At 36.5% G+C, this 20,687-nt stretch overlaps 1 protein-coding gene across 2 annotated transcripts in view; it reads right to left on the bottom strand.

Annotated features, from left to right (window-relative positions):
- LOC117323266 (methionine synthase-like) overlaps nt 1–20,687 on the bottom strand; it is a 57,820-nt gene that overhangs the window by 23,627 nt on the left and 13,506 nt on the right. For both annotated transcript variants that reach the window (XR_004531697.1, XM_033878382.1), the window contains exons 9-25: nt 19,035–19,096; nt 18,358–18,425; nt 18,097–18,176; nt 17,534–17,646; nt 17,072–17,212; nt 16,222–16,407; nt 15,484–15,663; nt 12,696–12,812; nt 11,656–11,796; nt 10,903–10,992; nt 9,130–9,228; nt 6,909–7,070; nt 5,565–5,668; nt 3,917–3,984; nt 3,039–3,159; nt 2,673–2,754; nt 2,247–2,345 (exon numbers count right to left, since the gene is read on the bottom strand). Coding sequence is in view for 1 of the 2 variants with exons in the window: in XM_033878382.1 (XP_033734273.1) it covers nt 2,247–2,345; nt 2,673–2,754; nt 3,039–3,159; nt 3,917–3,984; nt 5,565–5,668; nt 6,909–7,070; nt 9,130–9,228; nt 10,903–10,992; nt 11,656–11,796; nt 12,696–12,812; nt 15,484–15,663; nt 16,222–16,407; nt 17,072–17,212; nt 17,534–17,646; nt 18,097–18,176; nt 18,358–18,425; nt 19,035–19,096 (1,913 nt within the window). In the remaining variant the exon portion in view is untranslated. The remainder of the gene's footprint in view (nt 1–2,246; nt 2,346–2,672; nt 2,755–3,038; nt 3,160–3,916; nt 3,985–5,564; nt 5,669–6,908; nt 7,071–9,129; nt 9,229–10,902; nt 10,993–11,655; nt 11,797–12,695; nt 12,813–15,483; nt 15,664–16,221; nt 16,408–17,071; nt 17,213–17,533; nt 17,647–18,096; nt 18,177–18,357; nt 18,426–19,034; nt 19,097–20,687) is intronic.

Raw genomic sequence — 20,687 nt, forward strand, 5'->3', positions numbered from 1 at the left:
ATTAGTCATTAGATTATGGTCTGTTTTAGATAGGTTTCCCTGTTTATAGACTGAATGGTCTGACTACACAGGTTCCTGTATTAGTCATTAGATTATGGTCTGTTTTAGATAGGTTTCCCTGTTTATAGACTGAATGGTCTGACTACACAGGTTCCTGTATTAGTCATTAGATTATGGTCTGTTTTAGATAGGTTTCCCTGTGTTCACAGACTGAATGGTCTGACTACACAGGTTTCCTTGTATTAGTCATTAGATTATGGTCTGTTTTAGATAGGTTTCCCTGTTTATAGACTGAATGGTCTGACTACACAGGTTTCCTGTATTAGTCATTAGATTATGGTCTGTTTTAGATAGGTTTCCCTGTGTTTACAGACTGAATAGTCTGACTACACAGGTTTCCTGTATTAGTCATTAGATTATGGTCTGTTTTAGATAGGTTTCCCTGTTTATAGACTGAATGGTCTGACTACACAGGTTTCCTGTATTAGTCATTAGATTATGATCTGTTTTAGATAGGTTTCCCTGTTTATAGACTGAATGGTCTGACTACACAGGTTCCTGTATTAGTCATTAGATTATGATCTGTTTTAGATAGGTTTCCCTGTGTTCACAGACTGAATGGTCTGACTACACAGGTTCCTGTATTAGTCATTAGATTATGGTCTGTTTTAGATAGGTTTCCCTGTGTTTACAGACTGAATGGTCTGACTACACAGGTTCCTGTATTAGTCATTAGATTATGGTCTGTTTTAGATAGGTTTCCCTGTTTATAGACTGAATGGTCTGACTACACAGGTTCCTGTATTAGTCATTAGATTATGGTCTGTTTTAGATAGGTTTCCCTGTTTATAGACTGAATGGTCTGACTACACAGGTTTCCTGTATTAGTCATTAGATTATGATTTGTTTTAGATAGGTTTCCCTGTTTATAGACTGAATGGTCTGACTACACAGGTTCCTGTATTAGTCATTAGATTATGGTCTGTTTTAGATAGGTTTCCCTGTGTTCACAGACTGAATGGTCTGACTACACAGGTTCCTGTATTAGTCATTAGATTATGGTCTGTTTTAGATAGGTTTCCCTGTGTTCACAGACTGAATGGTCTGACTACACAGGTTTCCTGTATTAGTCATTAGATTATGGTCTGTTTTAGATAGGTTTCCCTGTTTATAGACTGAATGGTCTGACTACACAGGTTTCCTGTATTAGTCATTAGATTATGGTCTGTTTTAGATAGGTTTCCCTGTTTATAGACTGAATGGTCTGACTACACAGGTTTCCTGTATTAGTCATTAGATTATGATCTGTTTTAGATAGGTTTCCCTGTGTTCACAGACTGAATGGTCTGACTACACAGGTTTCCTTGTATTAGTCATTAGATTATGGTCTGTTTTAGATAGGTTTCCCTGTGTTCACAGACTGAATGGTCTGACTACACAGGTTTCCTGTATTAGTCATTAGATTATGGTCTGTTTTAGATAGGTTTCCCTGTGTTCACAGACTGAATGGTCTGACTACACAGGTTCCTGTATTAGTCATTAGATTATGGTCTGTTTTAGATAGGTTTCCCTGTGTTTTAGACTGAATGGTCTGACTACACAGGTTCCTGTATTAGTCATTAGATTATGGTCTGTTTTAGATAGGTTTCCCTGTTTATAGACTGAATGGTCTGACTACACAGGTTCCTGTATTAGTCATTAGATTATGGTCTGTTTTAGATAGGTTTCCCTGTTTATAGACTGAATGGTCTGACTACACAGGTTCCTGTATTAGTCATTAGATTATGGTCTGTTTTAGATAGGTTTCCCTGTGTTCACAGACTGAATGGTCTGACTACACAGGTTTCCTTGTATTTAAATCTCTTAAGCAAGTTTCCCTGTAGTTACTGGCCTAGCTATCTAATGAATAAAAAGAAGAGCAGCACCTCCTAAATTCAGGTTTCTTCAGTATACTCTTATTTCTTCCAGTGGCCTGATTAGACAGGTTTCACTGACCTGATTAGACAGGTTTCACTGACCTGATTAGACAGGTTTTACTGACCTGATTAGACAGTTTCACTGACCTGATTAGACAGGTTTTACTGACCTGATTAGACAGTTTCACTGACCTGATTAGACAGGTTTCACTGACCTGATTAGACAGGTTTCACTGACCTGATTAGGCAGCTTTCACTGACCTGATTAGACAGGTTTCACTGACCTGATTAGACTGGTTTCACTGACCTGATTAGACAGGTTTCACTGACCTTAAGTGATTCATAATGCTCCTCTCGTATCTCCTCGTATTCCTCGCTGACCTCCTCAACAAAATCCTCCTTGTTAGTATTGTCCAGCAGAGACGAACACTGCGATTGTACAAAGGAGTAAAGAAATATTTAATATTGACACTTAAAGCTGCAAAAAAGGAAATTTTATCCACTTTTTACCTGATGTATTAAGGAAGATTAACCATATTCAATTATAGAATATGCCTGACTATCTTCAGACCTTTAGCCTTTGGAAGAAAACAAAACTGAAAATGAAAAAGATCCAGAACAAATGAATAGGCCATTGTTTATCGTAGAGTAAGAATATGGTATTATAGTTTTTGGATAATAGTCAAGACAAATTCAGTGTAAGCTGTCCCAAATTACTGGTACTATAATTATGGAATCAATTCTAGACATACTCACCACCACAACACTCTTAGAAGCATCAAGAACATGGATCGTTGGAGATTTGTATCTGGGAGCAATTTTCACTGCAGTGTGAGTTCTGTGTGTAGAATCAAAAAATTAGTTGCACAAATTTTCTGATTGTGTGAATTTAAGATTCATTTTAATACGTAAACACTTACATAAGTATTAAATGTAGGTATTTTAATTAGAAAATATCATTTAGTAGAAATAAAAGGATTTTCCTGTTATTTTACAAGGAATCATCACATATTCAATTTGTTGCCTTAATAAAAAATAGTTTTATTACGAAAAACAGTTCTAATCAAATTTCCTCTAAATGAAGTATTTATTATTGAAATATTGAAAGTACAACAGACAAACCTTGAAGTGGTGGCACCACCAATCAGTAATGGAAGTTGCATACCGATCCTATCCATCTCCTTGGCAACATATATCATCTCGTCCAAGGATGGTGTGATCAAGCCGGACAGACCTATGATGTCTGTACAAGATCAAAACATTTATAGAATTAGGAGTATAAAGTATGTATCTTGTGTATAAACACATTTTGAGACAAGACAACGAGTAAACAGTAAATACTGATTCAATATAATTCACTGTCAGAATTAGTATAAATACAAAGAGAGCAGGGGCTCACAGATACCTTCAGATCCCAATCAAGTGTGACCTTTGACCTTTAATCTTGACCGCTGATTACCAAAATCTAATCAGGTGTTTAGAACTTTTTCTTACATGAGTTGTCAGAAGACAACAAAGCTCACAGAGTGGGTTAAAATGCGGAATTAGTTTTTTCAAAACTAAGTCAAGGTCATTGTCAAGGTCAGCAGGACCGCAAATGTAGTACCAATTGAAAGATCATATCACAAGATTTAGAAACACAGATGCCAAATATGAAAGCTCTAAATGCAGTTAACATACTATCAACAAGGATAAATCTTTTTAAAAGTAGATCCAAGGTCACTGTCAAGGTCAGCCGGTCTACAAATGTGGTATGAATGAAAAGGTCCTGTCATAAGGATCACACCCGTCAGATATGGAAGCACTATATCATAAAGTTAACATACTGTTTTTCAGAAATAGGTAAAATGCCGAGGATATAGCAATAGTTCTTCAGGACTTCCTCCCGGTGAGTTAAAAATCATTTGATCTTAGTCAATTTCTCTATGGTTACTATGAAATCTAAATGAGTATTTCTCCGTACATTTTGACCAGCTTATTCAGGAGTTATCATATATTACCTGCTTTCTCTTTCATTGCGGTTTCCAGAATCTTCTCACAAGGTGTCATCACTCCAAGATCAATCACTCTACAAGTGTGATAATTAAAGATCTTGAAATACAATATTGTTGTCATTTTCAAGGTAAGCTGATGTTTGGAAAATTACTATATTCAAATTATCAGAACTTCAATGGCCAAATAAATTCCAAGTTGAACATGCATTTCAGAAATATCTTAGGAAGTAGGAAGAAGAAGGTTTGATTTTAAGATACATAACTATTCTTGTTTCCTAAATGATTCTGCATGACTACCTGTATCTATCCTAATAGGAAGGGTATTGATATTATAATAATTGAAAATATCTCAAAAACTTGCAAGGAAGTTGATTTGCACACAGCAAATTGAGCATGGTAATACCGTATATTAGATAATAGATTTAACATTACTACACAGCTTTTGGTATTAGTAGCTTACTGAGAGCTTTAAATAGCCACACTGTCCATCTTGGTCACTCTAGTAGTGGACACAGGGTGAGCATTTCTATAAGCATCATCGCTGCATGAGGCCCAGATTAAGCTAAATGAGGCAGTACTACTCTTCAGTGTTTGAATTCAAGGTTCTATTGTATCTCCATTTTGGATTACTAATAGTGATGCTAATGTTTGGTTTGTTTGGTTTGTTTAACGTCCTATTAACAGCCAGGGTCATTTAAGGACGTGCCAGGTTTTGGAAGGGGAGGAAAGCCGGAGTAGCCTGAGAAATACCACCGGCCTACGGTCAGTACCTGGCAACTGCCCCACGTAGGTTTCGAACTCGCAACCCAGCGGTGGAAGGCTAGCGGTAAAGTGTCAGGACACCTTAACCACTCGGCCACCCCGGCCCCAGTGATGCTAATCAAAGAATGATCTATTGAAATGTTTATAGACACCTTCACACTATGGGCCTTGATCTGACACCGTTACAATGGGCCCTGATCTGTCACCGTTACAATGGGCCCTGATCTGACACCGTTACAATGGGCCCTGATCTGACACCGTTACAATGGGCCCTGATCTGACACCGTTACTATGGGCCCTGATCTGACACCGTTACAATGGGCCCTGATCTGACACCGTTACTATGGGCCCTGATCTGACACCGTTACAATGGGCCCTGATCTGACACCGTTACAATGGGCCCTGATCTGACACCGTTACTATGGGCCCTGATCTGACACCGTTACTATAGGCCCTGATCTGACACCGTTACAATCGGCCCTGATCTGACACCGTTACAATGGGCCCTGATCTGACACCGTTACTATGGGCCCTGATCTGACACCGTTACTATGGGCCTTGATCTGACACCGTTACAATGGGCCCTGATCTAACACCGTTACAATGGGCCCTGATCTGACACCGTTACTATGGGCCCTGATCTGACACCGTTACTATGGGCCCTGATCTGACACCGTTACTATGGGCCCTGATCTGACACCGTTACAATGGGCCGTGATCTGACACCGTTACAATGGGCCCTGATCTGACACCGTTACAATGGGCCCTGATCTGACACCGTTACAATGGGCCCTGATCTGACACCGTTACAATGGGCCCTGATCTGACACCGTTACAATGGGCCGTGATCTGACACCGTTACAATGGGCCCTGATCTGACACCGTTACATACCTGTAGTTGTTACAGCCAAGTACAACACCTACAATGTTTTTACCAATGTCATGGACATCTCCTTTCACTGTCGCCAAGACAACTGTTCCAGCATAGGCATCAGCCTGAGTGTATAACATAGTGAATATAAGATAAAGATACTTGTATCAGTCTATAACATAGTCAATATAAGATAAAGATACTTGTATCAGTCTATAACATAGTGAATATAAGATAAAGATACTTGTATCAGTCTATAACATAGTCAATATAAGATAAAGATACTTGTATCAGTCTATAACATAGTCAACATTAGATAAAGATACTTGTATCAGTCTATAACATAGTCAACATTAGATAAAGATACTTGTATCAGTCTATAACATAGTCAACGTTAGATAAAGATACTTGTATCAGCCTTTAACATAGTCAATATAAGATAAAGATACTTGTATCAGTCTATAACATAGTCAACATTAGATAAAGATACTTGTATCAGTCTATAACATAGTCAACATTAGATAAAGATACTTGTATCAGTCTATAACATAGTCAATATTAGATAAAGATACTTGTATCAGTCTATAACATAGTCAACATTAGATAAAGATACTTGTATCAGTCTATAACATAGTCAACATTAGATAAAGATACTTGTATCAGTCTATAACATAGTCAACATTAGATAAAGATACTTGTATCAGTCTATAACATAGTCAACATTAGATAAAGATACTTGGATCAGTCTATAACATAGTCAACATTAGATAAAGATACTTGTATCAGTCTATATATACATACTGAGTGTATAACATAGTCAATATAAGATAAAGATACTTGTATCAGTCTATAACATAGTCAACATAAGATAAAGATACTTGTATCAGTCTATAACATAGTCAACATAAGATAAAGATACTTGTATCAGTCTATAACATAGTCAACATTAGATAAAGATACTTGTATCAGTCTATAACATAGTCAACATTAGATAAAGATACTTGTATCAGTCTATATTTGTGTCATTTGGAGGAGACATGTGATCAATGGTTTCTATCAATTGATCAGACACTGTGAATGTTTCCCAAAAGATTGTTCGTCTCTGTATTTAGGTAAAATGCCATGACAAAGTCAACAATTTTTGTTTACTGTGAAACCAAGCCTGAATGTAAAACATGATTTGATTGGATGCCCCGGGATTACTGGGCGCGACGGTTTAAACACGACTATATTTGCAAAGGGTTCGTGGAGTGTTACAATAACCAGAAACCTTAGGTAGTGAAGATGTTACAGGTAGATAAATTTACTTTATAAGGAGATATGTTAATTTTTATAGCACAATTGTGATTTTCCTGAAGTACTGACCATGTTATCGACCCCTCCCATTGTGGACAGGTTTTCCTGACGCTCCTTCTCCATGAAGGGAATAAGGTGAGCCACTGCCTTCTTCATCACACGAGCAGACTTAATCACCTGTGGTAAGAACATCTTCCCCGCCCCAAACAGGTCTCCTACCACACTCATACCCTGAAACAGATATCATTGTAAAACAAATACATAGCCAACTTGATCTCCTGAGCCTCTTACCATCATTGACTGAAAACAGATATAGTTTTACAGCTATATAGCCAGAAATTGTATACATAGTAGATGTTCAAAAAATGTTCATTATATGCTACTGTTTGAATAAGATCATCAGTGTTGAAAGAGATCCTTTTGGAATAACCTGCTGTTGTGTAGATATTTTACATTTAAATAATTTTATATACTTGACATACTGTCATATAATTGCATGTTCTACTTATAAACATGGCTTTTGTCAGTTTTGCTCAGTTGTAGAATAAACTTCTTTATCATATTAAGAAGACCTGAATTTTAATTGAAAATGTTTAGCTGAAAACCACTTCAGTGTTGATTCCCTTGGGTTAAACAAAAATAATAAGAGGCCCAGAGGGCCTGCATCGCTCACCTGGTTTATTTGAGCAAACATCAAAATAATGTTTATGTTCCATTTGCTGATACATGTAGCTTTATTTGTTGATGTATGATTATATATAATTTTGGTGCTTCAAAGATATAACCCAGAAACAAAGTCAAGATTCAACATGATTGTATTTAAAGAAACTATATGTCCCTCGGGGTGGGGAAAGGACCCTGGGCCTATTTTTATATCAGGATTGTGTTCATCTCTTGATGCCCAGCAAGGCTTTATATGATTATGGGGGTGGGGATCTGAATGGTTTCACAGATAATACAAAAGTAATATTAAGACTTCAAGGGTGGGGAAAGAACCCAAACCCCTGGGGAGAGGTGTCAGCCCCATTCTTTGTATAAATTTGAATCCCAGCCTCCTGGGAATGTTACCACTGAAATATCAATGTCAATGACTCATACATTGCTTAGTTCCAGAGAAGAAGTCATTAACATCAATATTGCCAAATGGACCCCTGTTGGCTCTGCCCCTTAGGCCCCCAAGGGGGGTCAGCCCCACCATTTGTACAATTTTGAATCCCTACCCCATATTGAAGGATGCTACCAATTAAATATGAGCGATGTACATAACTTAGTTTAAGAGAAGTTGTTCACATATTTTTAGCCAAATTGAACCCTTTAGACCCATCCCTCAGCCCCCTGGGGTTAGCTGGACCATTTATCTTTTTTTTGAATCCCCAACCATAGGGATGCTACCAGTCAAATATGATAGATATTCATAGCTTTCTTCCAGACAATTTATTGTTTATATCCCTTTAGCCAAATTGACCCCTTTTTGCCCCACCCCTTAGGCTCCCAGGAGGTCAGCCCCACCATTTATACAATTTTGAATCCTTACCCCATATTGAAGGATGCTAGTAACCAATCAAATATGAGCGATGTACATAACTTAGCTTTAGAGAAGTTGTTTACATATCTTTAGCCAAATTGATCCCTTTTGGCCCCGCCCCTCAGCCCCCAGGGGATCAGCCTCACCATAGGTACAATTTTTAATCCCCAACCCGTAACAATGCTACCAGTCAAATATGAGTGATATCCATTGCTTTGTTTCAGAGAAGAAGTCTTTATATCAATTTTGCCAAATTGACCCCTTTTGGCCCGGCCCCTCAAGCCCCTAGGGGATCAGCCCCACCATATGTACAATTTTGAATCCCTACCCTATAAGGATGCTACCAGTCAAATAAGAACGTCATCTATTGCTTAGTTTCAGAGAAGAAGATGTTTATTTCGATTTAGCCAAATTGACCCCTTTTGGTCCCAACCCCTCAGGCCCCCAGGGGATCAGCCTCACCATTTGTACAATTTTGAATCCCTACCCCACAAGAATGCTACCAGACAAAATGAGTGATATCAATTGCTTAGTTCCAGAGAAGAAGTTGTTAATATCAATTTAGCCAAATTGACCCCTTTTGGCCCTGCCCCTCAGGTCCCTAGGGGGTCAGCCCCACCATTTGTAAAATTCTGTATCCCTACCCCATAAGATTACTACCAGTCAAATATGAGTGATATCCATTGCTTTCGGACTAGGTGAGCTAAAAATCGTTCAACTTTTAACACTGATTTTTTACACGCTTAAACTATAGAGATAGATTACCTTCATGAGTGGGCCTTCGATCACATTGAGTGGCCTGGGATAAAGTTCACTGTTCCTTCTCGCTTCCTCAGTATCATCCACCACATACTTGTCTATACCCTGTGTGAGACAGGTAGTCACAGAGGTCGATACACAGCAAGTTCATAATGCAATATACAATATTGGCTGTATCATAATATTATACAATTACGGCACTTCATTATTTCTATTGATATGCTGGTTTATGGAGTTCAGCAAACTAATACTGACTGAGGCCAGAATCAACCAAGGCCGTACGCCTTATATCTACTCATATACCTGGTTACATTCATTCTGTAAATCATATCAATAGAAACAAAGTGCTATAATAACTGTTTTATTACATTTCAGTATCAGGACCAGAGCACAGAATGCTAATGATATGATCACATGCCATCTAAACTACGTCTTATTTCATAATATTTTCCCCATCGTCATAAATACTGTATCTTTGATAAAACATTGTATTGCACTCTCAGGCAACTTCTTGGAATCTGTCAAAAACATCTGGTTGGCTGAAATTACGTGTGTCACAGAATACTCGCACGAGCCTACAATACATCATTGTCAGAGAGTGCAACACATGGCCGGATGTAGACAAATTAACATCTTATACAAACTGAAAATGAAATAATAGGTTTTTAAACTTGCAAGTTCTTGTCATGTAGCACAATCTTCACAAAATTAGACTAATGCAAGCAGTGACTATCCCAAGAGGAGAAAATATCCCCAACAACCAATGTCCAATAAGTTCTTCACTGTGAATTGTACGTAGTTCATCTGGTAGGTGTCAGGAAGATACCTAGTGGTATAAACATTTGCATAGCATCAAACTGCCTTCCAAAACTGCTAATTCAAGTTAGAGTTGATTCCAAAAGAAATCCAACAAATGATAGTCAAAAATGTGATTTCCCCATATAAACTATAGTAAATTTTACCCCCTCCCCAGGGTCACGAAATTCACAATTTTAGTAAAACACAAGAAGACCGTTCCATCTATGAAGAGTATTTGATTCTACCTTACTTGGTTCTTGAGAAGATCAGTCAATTTGACACCGCCCAACAGCCCCTGGGGGTCAGTCAGGGCCAACATGTTCATACCATCAAATTGTCATCCCATGCCGATAATTTTAATCAAGTTCCAATAGAAATCGAACAAATGATGGTCAAAAATAAGATTTCCCTATTTTAAGAGTTCCCTATATAAACCATAGTTAAGTTTACCCCGTCCACAGGGGCAAATGGGAGACCCTATGGTCATGAAATTGACAATTTTGGAAAAGCACCTTTTAGACCCTTCCATTTATGAAAAGTATTTGATTCTACCTTATTTGGGTCTTAAGAAGATTTTTTAAATTTCAGCTAATTAGACCCTTTTTTGGCCAGTCCGTCAGCCCCTTGGGGCCTGTCAGGAAGAACATGTGCATACCATCAAACTGCCAATTTTTTAGAACTCATCTAAGATCTTGTTGATATATAGCTGCATAAAAAATTTCATAAAATTTGGTTGATATTTACCCCAGTTATCGTGTTCACAAGGTCCAATAATAATATTATTACAAAGTCTGTAAGTTACTGTCGAATAATTTCCATTTTTGAACAGAACGCAGGACAAAAGACTAAATCAATAGGTCACCATGACCAATGGTCAGGTGACCTAATAAAAGAAGAGGTCAACTCTGGAAGCCATGTCATCAACCAGCTGTATATGAAGTTGTTCCATGTATTTATGAAGTGAAAACAATAGACTTTTACCTTTATGAGGGAGAAAGATAGTCTTTCCTCCACAGAATTGGACCTCCATTCATCACTGACCACTCCCTTCTTAGCATCTGTACTCATACTCTGAAAGTATATTTAATGTATAGAAAAAACAGCATAATCTGTAAGTACATTTAATGTATAGAAAAAGCAACATATTCTGTAAGTACATTTAATGTATAGAAAAAACAACGTACATTCTCTTAATTTAAAAGTACATTTAATGTATAGAAAAAACAACATAATCTGTAAGTACATTTAATGTATAGAAAAAGCTACGTACATTCTCTTAATTTAAAAGTACATTTAATGTATAGAAAAAACAACATAATCTGTAAGTACATTTAATGTATAGAAAAAGCAACATATTCTGTAAGTACATTTAATGTATAGAAAAAACAAACTCAGGGTTAACTAGCAGTTGACCTATATGTATGTAAATGATCATACCAAATAATCAGGAATCTCAGAGAAAACATCTAAAAACTGCATTTCAAAACTGGAACTTTAATACTCCGGAGTTTTTAAGTACTTAAACTTTGAAGTATTCCCAATTTCATACTAATTTATAGAAATTAAGGTATCGAGATTTCACAGAAGAGCGACAACTGGCCCAAAATATATTTACCTGGTATCACACTTTATTTTTAAAAAAATTATTTAAACATTCTCTGGACCTCACTGTGGACCAAAGCTTGTTTTATTTTGTACAAATATATTTTTAATATCAGTAAAAGGACTACTTACTTGAGCATATGTCAGCAGTTTTTCAGTCCCATCTGGGTCTTTGTTCCACAGCAGATTTTCACACATATCCAGAAGTTCTTTATTGATGTCATCGTACACAGGTAGAGAACCAGCATTTACAATCCCCATGTCCATCCCTCTCTGTGTACAAATTAAACACAGAAATCTAGCAATATTTCAAAATTAAAGGTACTACAAAAGTGTTACAAAACTTACAACGGTATCATAGTTTACTACAAAACTTACAACGGTATCATAGTTTACTACAAAACTTACAACAGTATCATAGTTTATTTTTTTAACAGTATTAATTACCTCTCTCTACAGGACGAGGAAGACAATATGGTTAGGTGAGGCAAACTCGTCAGCCAAACAAAAATTGTCTGATACTGTTCTTGTAGCTGAGAGGTTCATGTATGTCTATCCACCAGGAGATATGATTTATCAATTATAAAAAAAAACAACATATGAATGAATATAAATGAAAAGTTGTATGTCAAATAAATCCCCTCCTGTGTGAGGACACCAATTATATGTACTTTCATGTTTTTGATCAATGAAAATTATTTTGAACCTGAAAAAAAAAAAAAAAAAAAAATATAATCAACTTCCTTGAAGGAAAAAAAAAGAAAAAAAAGTGCTACACCTCTGATAGTTATTGTAATCGACTGAAAAAAAGAATAGGTCTTTGTATAGTCTTACAAGTAACAAGTATATCATACATACTATTACCATTCCATAAAAGACTGAGCTTCTCTTTTTATCATTTAAATCTAAAGCAAGTAAATGATTAATTGCATCCCAAGAAAATACAGCATCCTTCAACTCCATATTTGTATGTAGTTTTAAGTGAATGTTTGTATCATGTAGGATGCTGTTCTTAATTTTCATTATAAACATGTTGATGTTGATTGGGTACTTGAGGGTTCCATTTTTGGCATTTTGTGGTGAAATCATTGTCGATAAAGCATCATTAATATTCAAAACAGATTTTTTTAGATAGTAATATAGAATTTAAGAGATGTTAAAAAAGAACAAACCTTAATTGCATGGTAAAGAAACACACTATGCATGGCTTCCCTCACAGCCTCCATGCCACGGAAAGAGAAAGAGAAGTTGGAAACTCCACCACTCACACGGGCTCCTGGTAAATGTTTCTGTAAAAACATTTTTTTAACATAACAATTTCACGAATCAATGTAAGCTTTTAGCAGTGAATGATGTACATGAAAAGGATTAAGAAATTAATGTTACAACCAACATGGCCTATGCTGCATCTATATATTTCAACATTCCCATAATAGTTTAATTTTTAGATTTTTATCAACAGCAATTTAACGGAAGTAGATGTGATGCCTGCGCAGCAAGTTGGGTGGTTGCGAAGAAATAGCTATATTTTTCACTTCAAGAAATAATGTTAACAAGAGGCCAATGGGCCTTAACGGTCACCTGATTTTTGAAATATTTCAGTAAATTTGAATGAAAGAATGAATTTAAAAACAAATAAAACAAATGATAGTCAAAAATGTGATTTCCCTATATAAACTATAGCAAAGTTTACCCCCTCCCCAGGGGCAAACGTGAGACCCCAGGGTCATGAAATTCACAATTTTGGTAAAGCACCTTAAGACCCTTTCATCTATGAAGAGTGTTTGATTCCACCTTATCTGAGAGTAGAGAAGAAGATTTGATTCCACCTTATCTGAGAGTAGAGAAGAAGATTTTTGAAGTTTTAGTCAATTTGACCCTTTTTGGCCCCGCCCCTCAGGCCCCTGGGGGGTGGGGACCATATAATTCACAATTTTGGTTCACCCTCAGCCATGGAAGCTTCCTGTAAAATTTCATTGAATTTGGTTCAGCAGTTTTTAAGAAGAAGTTGAAAATGTAAATTGTTTACGACGCACGACGGACGACGGACGACGACGGACAAAAGGTGATTGCAATAGGTCAACTGAGACTTCGTCTCAGGTGACCTAAAAATAAGCATGACCCGCATCACTCCAAGAGAACTGAAGTTATTGTATGGAAACAGATACAGTGACTTTCTTTGGACTAAAAAAACAATCCCATTGAAGCACTTGTTGTACAATCCCATTGAAGCACTTGTTGTACAATCCCATTGAAGCACTTGTTGTACAATCCCATTGAAGCACTTGTTGTACAATCCCATTGAAGCACTTGTTGTACAATCCCATTGAAGCACTTGTTGTACAATCCCATTGAAGCACTTGTTGTACAATCCCATTGAAGCACTTGTTGTACAATCCCATTGAAGCACTTGTTGTACAATCCCATTGAAGCACTTGTTGTAAGGGAAAACTGCATGAAAGTTGAGTTTGATGGACCCAAAGGAACTTGTGCTATCACAAGTCACATATTTTTTGATTTTTAGTAACTGTAATCTTGACCTTTGACCTTTCGTTCTGAAAAGCAATCCCAAGTAAGCACTTGTGGCAAAGAAAATCTGCATCAAGTTTGAGCTAGATTGCCCTAAGGGAACTTGAATTAAAGCATGGAAATTATTTTTTTGATTTTTAGTAATAGTGACCTAGAACTTTGACCTTCGGACCTGAAAAGCAATCCCAAGAGAGCACTTTTGGTAAGGAAGATCTACATGAAGTTTGAGTTTGATTGGCCTAAGGGAACTTGGGTTATACCCAGAAACCTCTCTGAGGATGCTGACGCCGAATAAGTGATACCTATATGTCGTCTGCTTTTTTCAGGTGACACAAAAATGAAATAAGCCCAGCAATGCTATATATGGTTATGGGGTGGGGATCTGAAATTTTCCAAGACATAACAAAAGAAATAAGTCTTCAAGGGTGGGGAAAGACCCCGGATTCTATGTTTACAACATGAATGTGTTTATCTTTTGATGCCAAGCAATGCTATATATGATTCGATCTAGGTGAGCTAATAATGAATTAGCAATGGTGTATGGATGGGCTTATTACCAGGCATGGCTTTATTACTTGCAAAAATCAATCGCAGGATAAATTAACAACTAGCAATTGAATATATATGGGTGGACTTTTTACCAGTGTTTATCTTTTGATGCCAAGCAATGCTATATATGATTCGATCTAGGTGAGCTAATAATGAATTAGCAATGGTGTATGGATGGGCTTATTACCAGGCATGGCTTTATTACTTGCAAAAATCAATCGCAGGATAAATTAACAACTAGCAATTGAATATATATGGGTGGACTTTTTACCAGGCACAGGCATAATAATGTGATGGATTTAAAAAGATATTTTGGTTAAACATGAAGCAATAAGTAACAAAATTAGAATGTTTCAATAGTTTCTTGTCAAACTAGGTTTACAATAAAACTCTACCTTTAATTACATATCAAACATACTACTATATATCTGTGTAAGAAGGGAAGACACCAGAGCCCCACTCAATTTGCACTCCTCTCCTTCTAGAATATATCTTTCGGTCACTAGATTTGTAGCTCTTCTGCTTCTGGAAGATCTTCTACCTCTTCTGTCTCGAAGCTGAAAGATTTATCTTCCAAGATGGCGGCGACCATGTTTTAAGTGTGCCAGTGATGAGTTTCACTAGAGAAGGATTTATGACACATACATGCATGTGTTTGTGTCATAGTGTTTGAGAAAACTTAAAAACTTGTTTATTTTGGGTTATATTCTCCCGGTTTACTCGATTTACATATAACGGAATGCATCTTGTTAGAAGGCTTCTCTTCCGAGAAGAGTGCAAATCGAGTGGGGCTCCGGGTTCTCAATTGAAAGTGTTTTAGTTTTAGGTGAGGCGATTGGTAGCACAAGGGGAGGTAACCCTATAGTATCCTTGCCTTCCTACCTTTATTGCCTCAGTGGCCTCTATAAAACTGATGCCGTAGGTGTTGTGTTCCTCTATGCCTGTAGCTATAGTGAGTATATTGGGATCAAAGATGATGTCATTCCGGTTGAATTTCACCTTGTTGACTAAAATATCATATGACCTCTTACAGATCTGAAACTTCCGCTGAGAATCTGTGGCCTGGAAAAAAGGAAAGATCAGCATAATTATATACAATGTCTACCTACTTATATGTAGTGGAATATTTATCCTTCATTGACACAATCTGCTATTGTCTGCCTAATGTCAATCACAAACAGTGACAAAACTATGAAAATATGATACGCTGTAAGCTAATATTTGTCATTTTCACATTTTCTTTTATTGCAGAAAAATAAGGGAGAAAGACTGACAAAGGTGCCAATATCTTTGCCTAAAGTAAGACAACATGACTGAAACATGAATTTGACTTGATGAGAAGGTGTGAATATTTATGGATATTATCAAAGGGGACAGTTCGAACTGGTCTGCCAGGAATCTGGATTATTAAACATATTTACAATAAAATTTCCTCTTATCCTTTTCACTAGCTCTATAGCAACCATGAGGATTTCAATTATCTGTCCGCATGCAACAATTTTTTCATGAGCCTTACACTAACTAACAAAACAAGTTCAGGATTGAATCAGGCTTTTCTCAATTTCATGGGATGATGAATTGAAGCGAAGAGACATATGTAACCAACAGACTTATCATTACCTGCCCCTCCTCATCAAAGGCCATGATTACGACGACTGCCCCATACCGCTTCACCTTCTTTGCCTTTTCAATGAAGTCCTGCTCTCCCTCCTTTAGACTGATACTGTTAACAATACACTTCCCCTGAGCACACTTCAGTCCGGCCTCCACCACAGCAAAGTTGGATGAGTCTATACATAGAGGAACCTGAAAAACAACAAATAAAATCTACTGAAAAACAACAAATAAAATCTACTGAAAAACAACAAATAAAATCTACTGAAAAACAACAAATAAAATCTACTGAAAAACAAATAAAATCTACTGAAAAACAACAAATAAAATCTACTGAAAAACAACAAATAAAATCTACTGAAAAACAACAAATAAAATTTGCTGAAAAACAACAAATAAAATTTACTGAAAAACAACAAATAAAATTTACTGAAAAACAACAAATAAAATCTACTGAAAAACAACAAATAAAATCTACTGAAAAACAACTTACAAATAAAATCTACTGAAAAACAACAAATAAAATTTACTGAAAAACAACAAATAAAATTTACTGAAAAACAACAAATAAAATCTACTGAAAAACAACAAATAAAATTTACACAACACAATACTAGATTATTTTTCCACAGCAAAAAATTGAAAGTAGAACTTCTGGTTCATCTGGTTTCCTTAGCTGGACATTTACATAAACAATTTCTCAAAACAAGTAATGGAATGCTTACTTTTGATAGTTCGAAATATAAAAATTGTACTGTTAAATTTGGGTAAACCATTACGATTTGTATATCTCAATTGAAGCAGAGAAAAAATTTGGCAAAGCATTACACTGTACAATTCCTTTTTTCCCGCTCACCTTTGATATATCAGGTTCGGAGGCTATAAGATTAACAAACTTAGTCATAGCGGCACACCCGTCCAGCATGCCCTCGTCCATATTAATGTCCAGAATCTGTGCACCATTCTCTACCTGCATCTTTGCTACTGACAGGGCCTCCTGAGAAACACAATGTTCTTTAACATATAAATAGTCTTATAAGTACAGCTGAACTAGGCAGGACTGTGAAAATATAGATACTAACAAATGAATTCAGGAATGATCTTTAAAAACACTAACTAAAGGAAAGTATTTCTTTTAAAGAACAGAACATGTCATTTTACATTGAGTTATAAACTCATATGTTCACATTTTGACAGGATAGCTTTGTCTATAGACTGTTTAATATAACTCAAAATATCATATGTTACCAGTATTCACTTTGACACTTTTGTTTTAAAGATATCTTAAATTTAACTTCAAAATCAACAACGTTCATACTTCGAAATCTCCATTTTTAATGAGCTTGGCAAACTTGCGTGATCCTGCCACATTGCACCTCTCTCCAACGTTGACGAAGTTGGTATAAGGTCCAATATAAGCTGGCTCTAATCCTGTCGAAGAGACAAGACAGACAACAGGTTTAAGTTGATATAACTTTTGTTTCACAAATGTAAATAAATGAAGTTTATAATTTACTTAAGCATTGATGTCAATTTATTTCATAACCCCATGAAACTTAAAAATAATTGACATCAATGTTAACGCTTATAATTAATTTTTGAAGATAATTTTCTTATTTAAAACATGTTTCATGTACAATTTTACTGGTTTTATATGGGATTCTTTTTCTCAAATCAATACGCAACGTCAATTGTCGTACTGTGACGTCACATTTTTCGCGCCATTCTCGATTTTTTTTTTCATAGTGGTATGAAAAAAAAATCTCAACCAATCAGAAAGCCGGATTCTGCGTACAAACAATGGAAAATTAATTATAGTTAAATACAATCATGATGAAATGTTCATATTGTTTTCGTAAAACTTGAGTATGGTCCACTCACCTGACAATAACATGTATTCTTCCCGCAGACCCTCAGGAGGAACTCTGGGCTTGTACTTCCCTACCTCTTCAGCAATCACCCTAACAACAAATAACAATGACTTTTATTGTTATACATGTATATATGGAAAAGCTCCCGTTTTAGTTGCAGATTTGCACATGAACTACATGTGTATGCAGGAATAAATAAAAGAATAAAATTTAGAAAACTCTCTTTTTGAAGGGTAAGGAAGAAGGTCTACCCTTGTGCTTGCATCCTTACTTTATGTGTGTCGGGGTAGTACCACAACACCCCCCGACTATGTTCAGTAGACCATCTTTGGCAAACTCCTGCAACAAAGACATTGACGAAGTTTGAGAAATGTCATTCACCTTATACACAAATCAAATAAAATTCCTCTAAATCAGCAAAACCGTTTGCTTAAATTAATAGTTACATTCACCCTCTACATGCATCAACTATGCTAGCCTACTAGTTCTGACCTTCAAAGTGGAAATCTTTGCGTTGTATTTTTTACTCAATAATCAATAATGTTTGCTGTCACCATGTTTGCCTTTTACAGAATCAGTGAAAAAAAAAAAGACAAAATGCCTTCAGTCAGTCAGTAAAAGTGGATTTGAGGATAATTATGAATTTGAAGTTAGACTTGTTTGACACCACCCTGACTCTCATCTGAAATTGTGACTTTACCCGGATTTTTGACCTAGATTTGTATGATTGGCGTCATCAATGAAGCAGAAGGCACTTACTCTACCATGGAGCACCCCTTTTTAGGAGTCTCCATACAAAATATATTTTTGTTAATGTTTTGCTCTCATGTAGTAATTGATTTTTGGTAAGAATCATAGTTACTATGTTAATACTATTGTTTTTGACAGGATATATAGAAACATGAGTATAAAGTGCCAGGTCTAGTTTTGTTATCACAGATAAACTACCTTCAACTGACTCGCCATCATCTCTGGGGTTTCGTCATAGTCACCAAATGTATTTGGCAGTCCTGAAAAAGTTGTAAGTTTAATTTTCATATCATTTTGCCAATGTTCAACATAATGATGATTATAAGTTTAAACCAGAAATAAATATCCAGGAATACTGTTGATGGAGAGAAAGAGCTGAGGATGTAATACCAAAAACAATTGAGTAATAATTGTAATGGGCACAATTACATATGTCCCCCAAACAACTCCTGCAGTCGTAAATAAAGTAGTTGATATTGGAAGTGTTTGTAGTGTCATAGTATAGTTATATGTAAAAGAACAGGGGAAAACACATTCCTGCCAAGTGACCCGACAGGAATCGAATCCAGTCTCTCGTGTGATAAGCCATGACTTTACTTCTGAGACAAAGAAACAGCTGAGTGACAGACAATGGGCCGAACTTGATTCTAGCTTGCCGATTTGCCGTTTGCCGATTTTGAGCTTGCTGCCGGTACGTACATTCAAGCAGAGCGGCTCAGTTGCAATATATGGCCAACATAGACCAAAACATATTTATCTTTATTTATTTTATACATTAATATGTGAAAAAGAGGCCCAATGGGCCTGTATCGCTCACCTGGCTCTACAGCAACTTTGAAGTTGATTGAGGTCATTTCTACAGATACTATGCTGATAACCTCTTTATTCAAATATCATAGTATGCTAGGTTTATTCATATTAATAAATTTTCTAGTCCTTCATTCCAGCATTCTATTGGCCTAATATCAGGTCTCGGAGGCTCTTGGCTATCGCAAAATTATTGTTTACAGATTTAAGCTGATTTCACGAATGTGACCTTGAATGTAGGTCAAGGTCATTTATTTGAACAAACTTTGTAGCCCTTCACACCAGCATGCTAAAAGCCTAATAGCAAGTCCCTGGGCCTCTTGGTTATTGGGCCTCTTGGTTATTAAGGAGAAGTCAATTGAAGATTATAGGCTATTTGACCAATGTGACCTTGAATGAAGGTCAAGGTCATTTATTTGAACAAACTTTGTAGCGCTTCACCCCAGCATGCTACATGCCCAATATCAAGTCACTGGGCCTCTTGGTTATTGAGAAGAAGTTGTTTGAAAACTATAGCCTATTTGACCTATGTGACCTTGAATGAAGGTCAAGGTCATTTATTTGAACAAACTTTGTAGCCCTTCACCCAAGCATGCTACAGGCCCAATATCAAGTCCCTGGGCCTCTTGGTTATTGAGAAGAAGTTGTTTAAATGAAAAAGTTGACGCCAGACGGCCGGACGATGGACGCCGCACCACGGCATAAGCTCACTTGCCCTTCGGGCAGGTGAGCTAATAAACAAAATTATTCTTGTGGCACCCTGTTAATTTTGGTTATTTTAACTGAATTACTTTTATAATTGCTCGTTGTGTTGTATTTGTGCTGTTCATATCCCACGTTGTGTTTATGTGTCTGTTAGGTAAATGTTCTGTACTCGTCGTGTGATTGTCACGTCGTGTGTATCCTATGCTGTGTTACAGGTAGCCGTCAGTTATGTGCTTTGTATGTGTGGTTCGTGAGTGTCCGGAGAGTATGTTCGTGTGACGTATGTTTGTAATAAACTGGTTTTACCACTGACGGATAGGACAGGACATGCGCATTGCG

The sequence above is a fragment of the Pecten maximus genome, chromosome 3 (genome assembly GCF_902652985.1).
Source record: "Pecten maximus chromosome 3, xPecMax1.1, whole genome shotgun sequence".
NCBI lineage: Eukaryota > Metazoa > Mollusca > Bivalvia > Pectinida > Pectinidae > Pecten > Pecten maximus.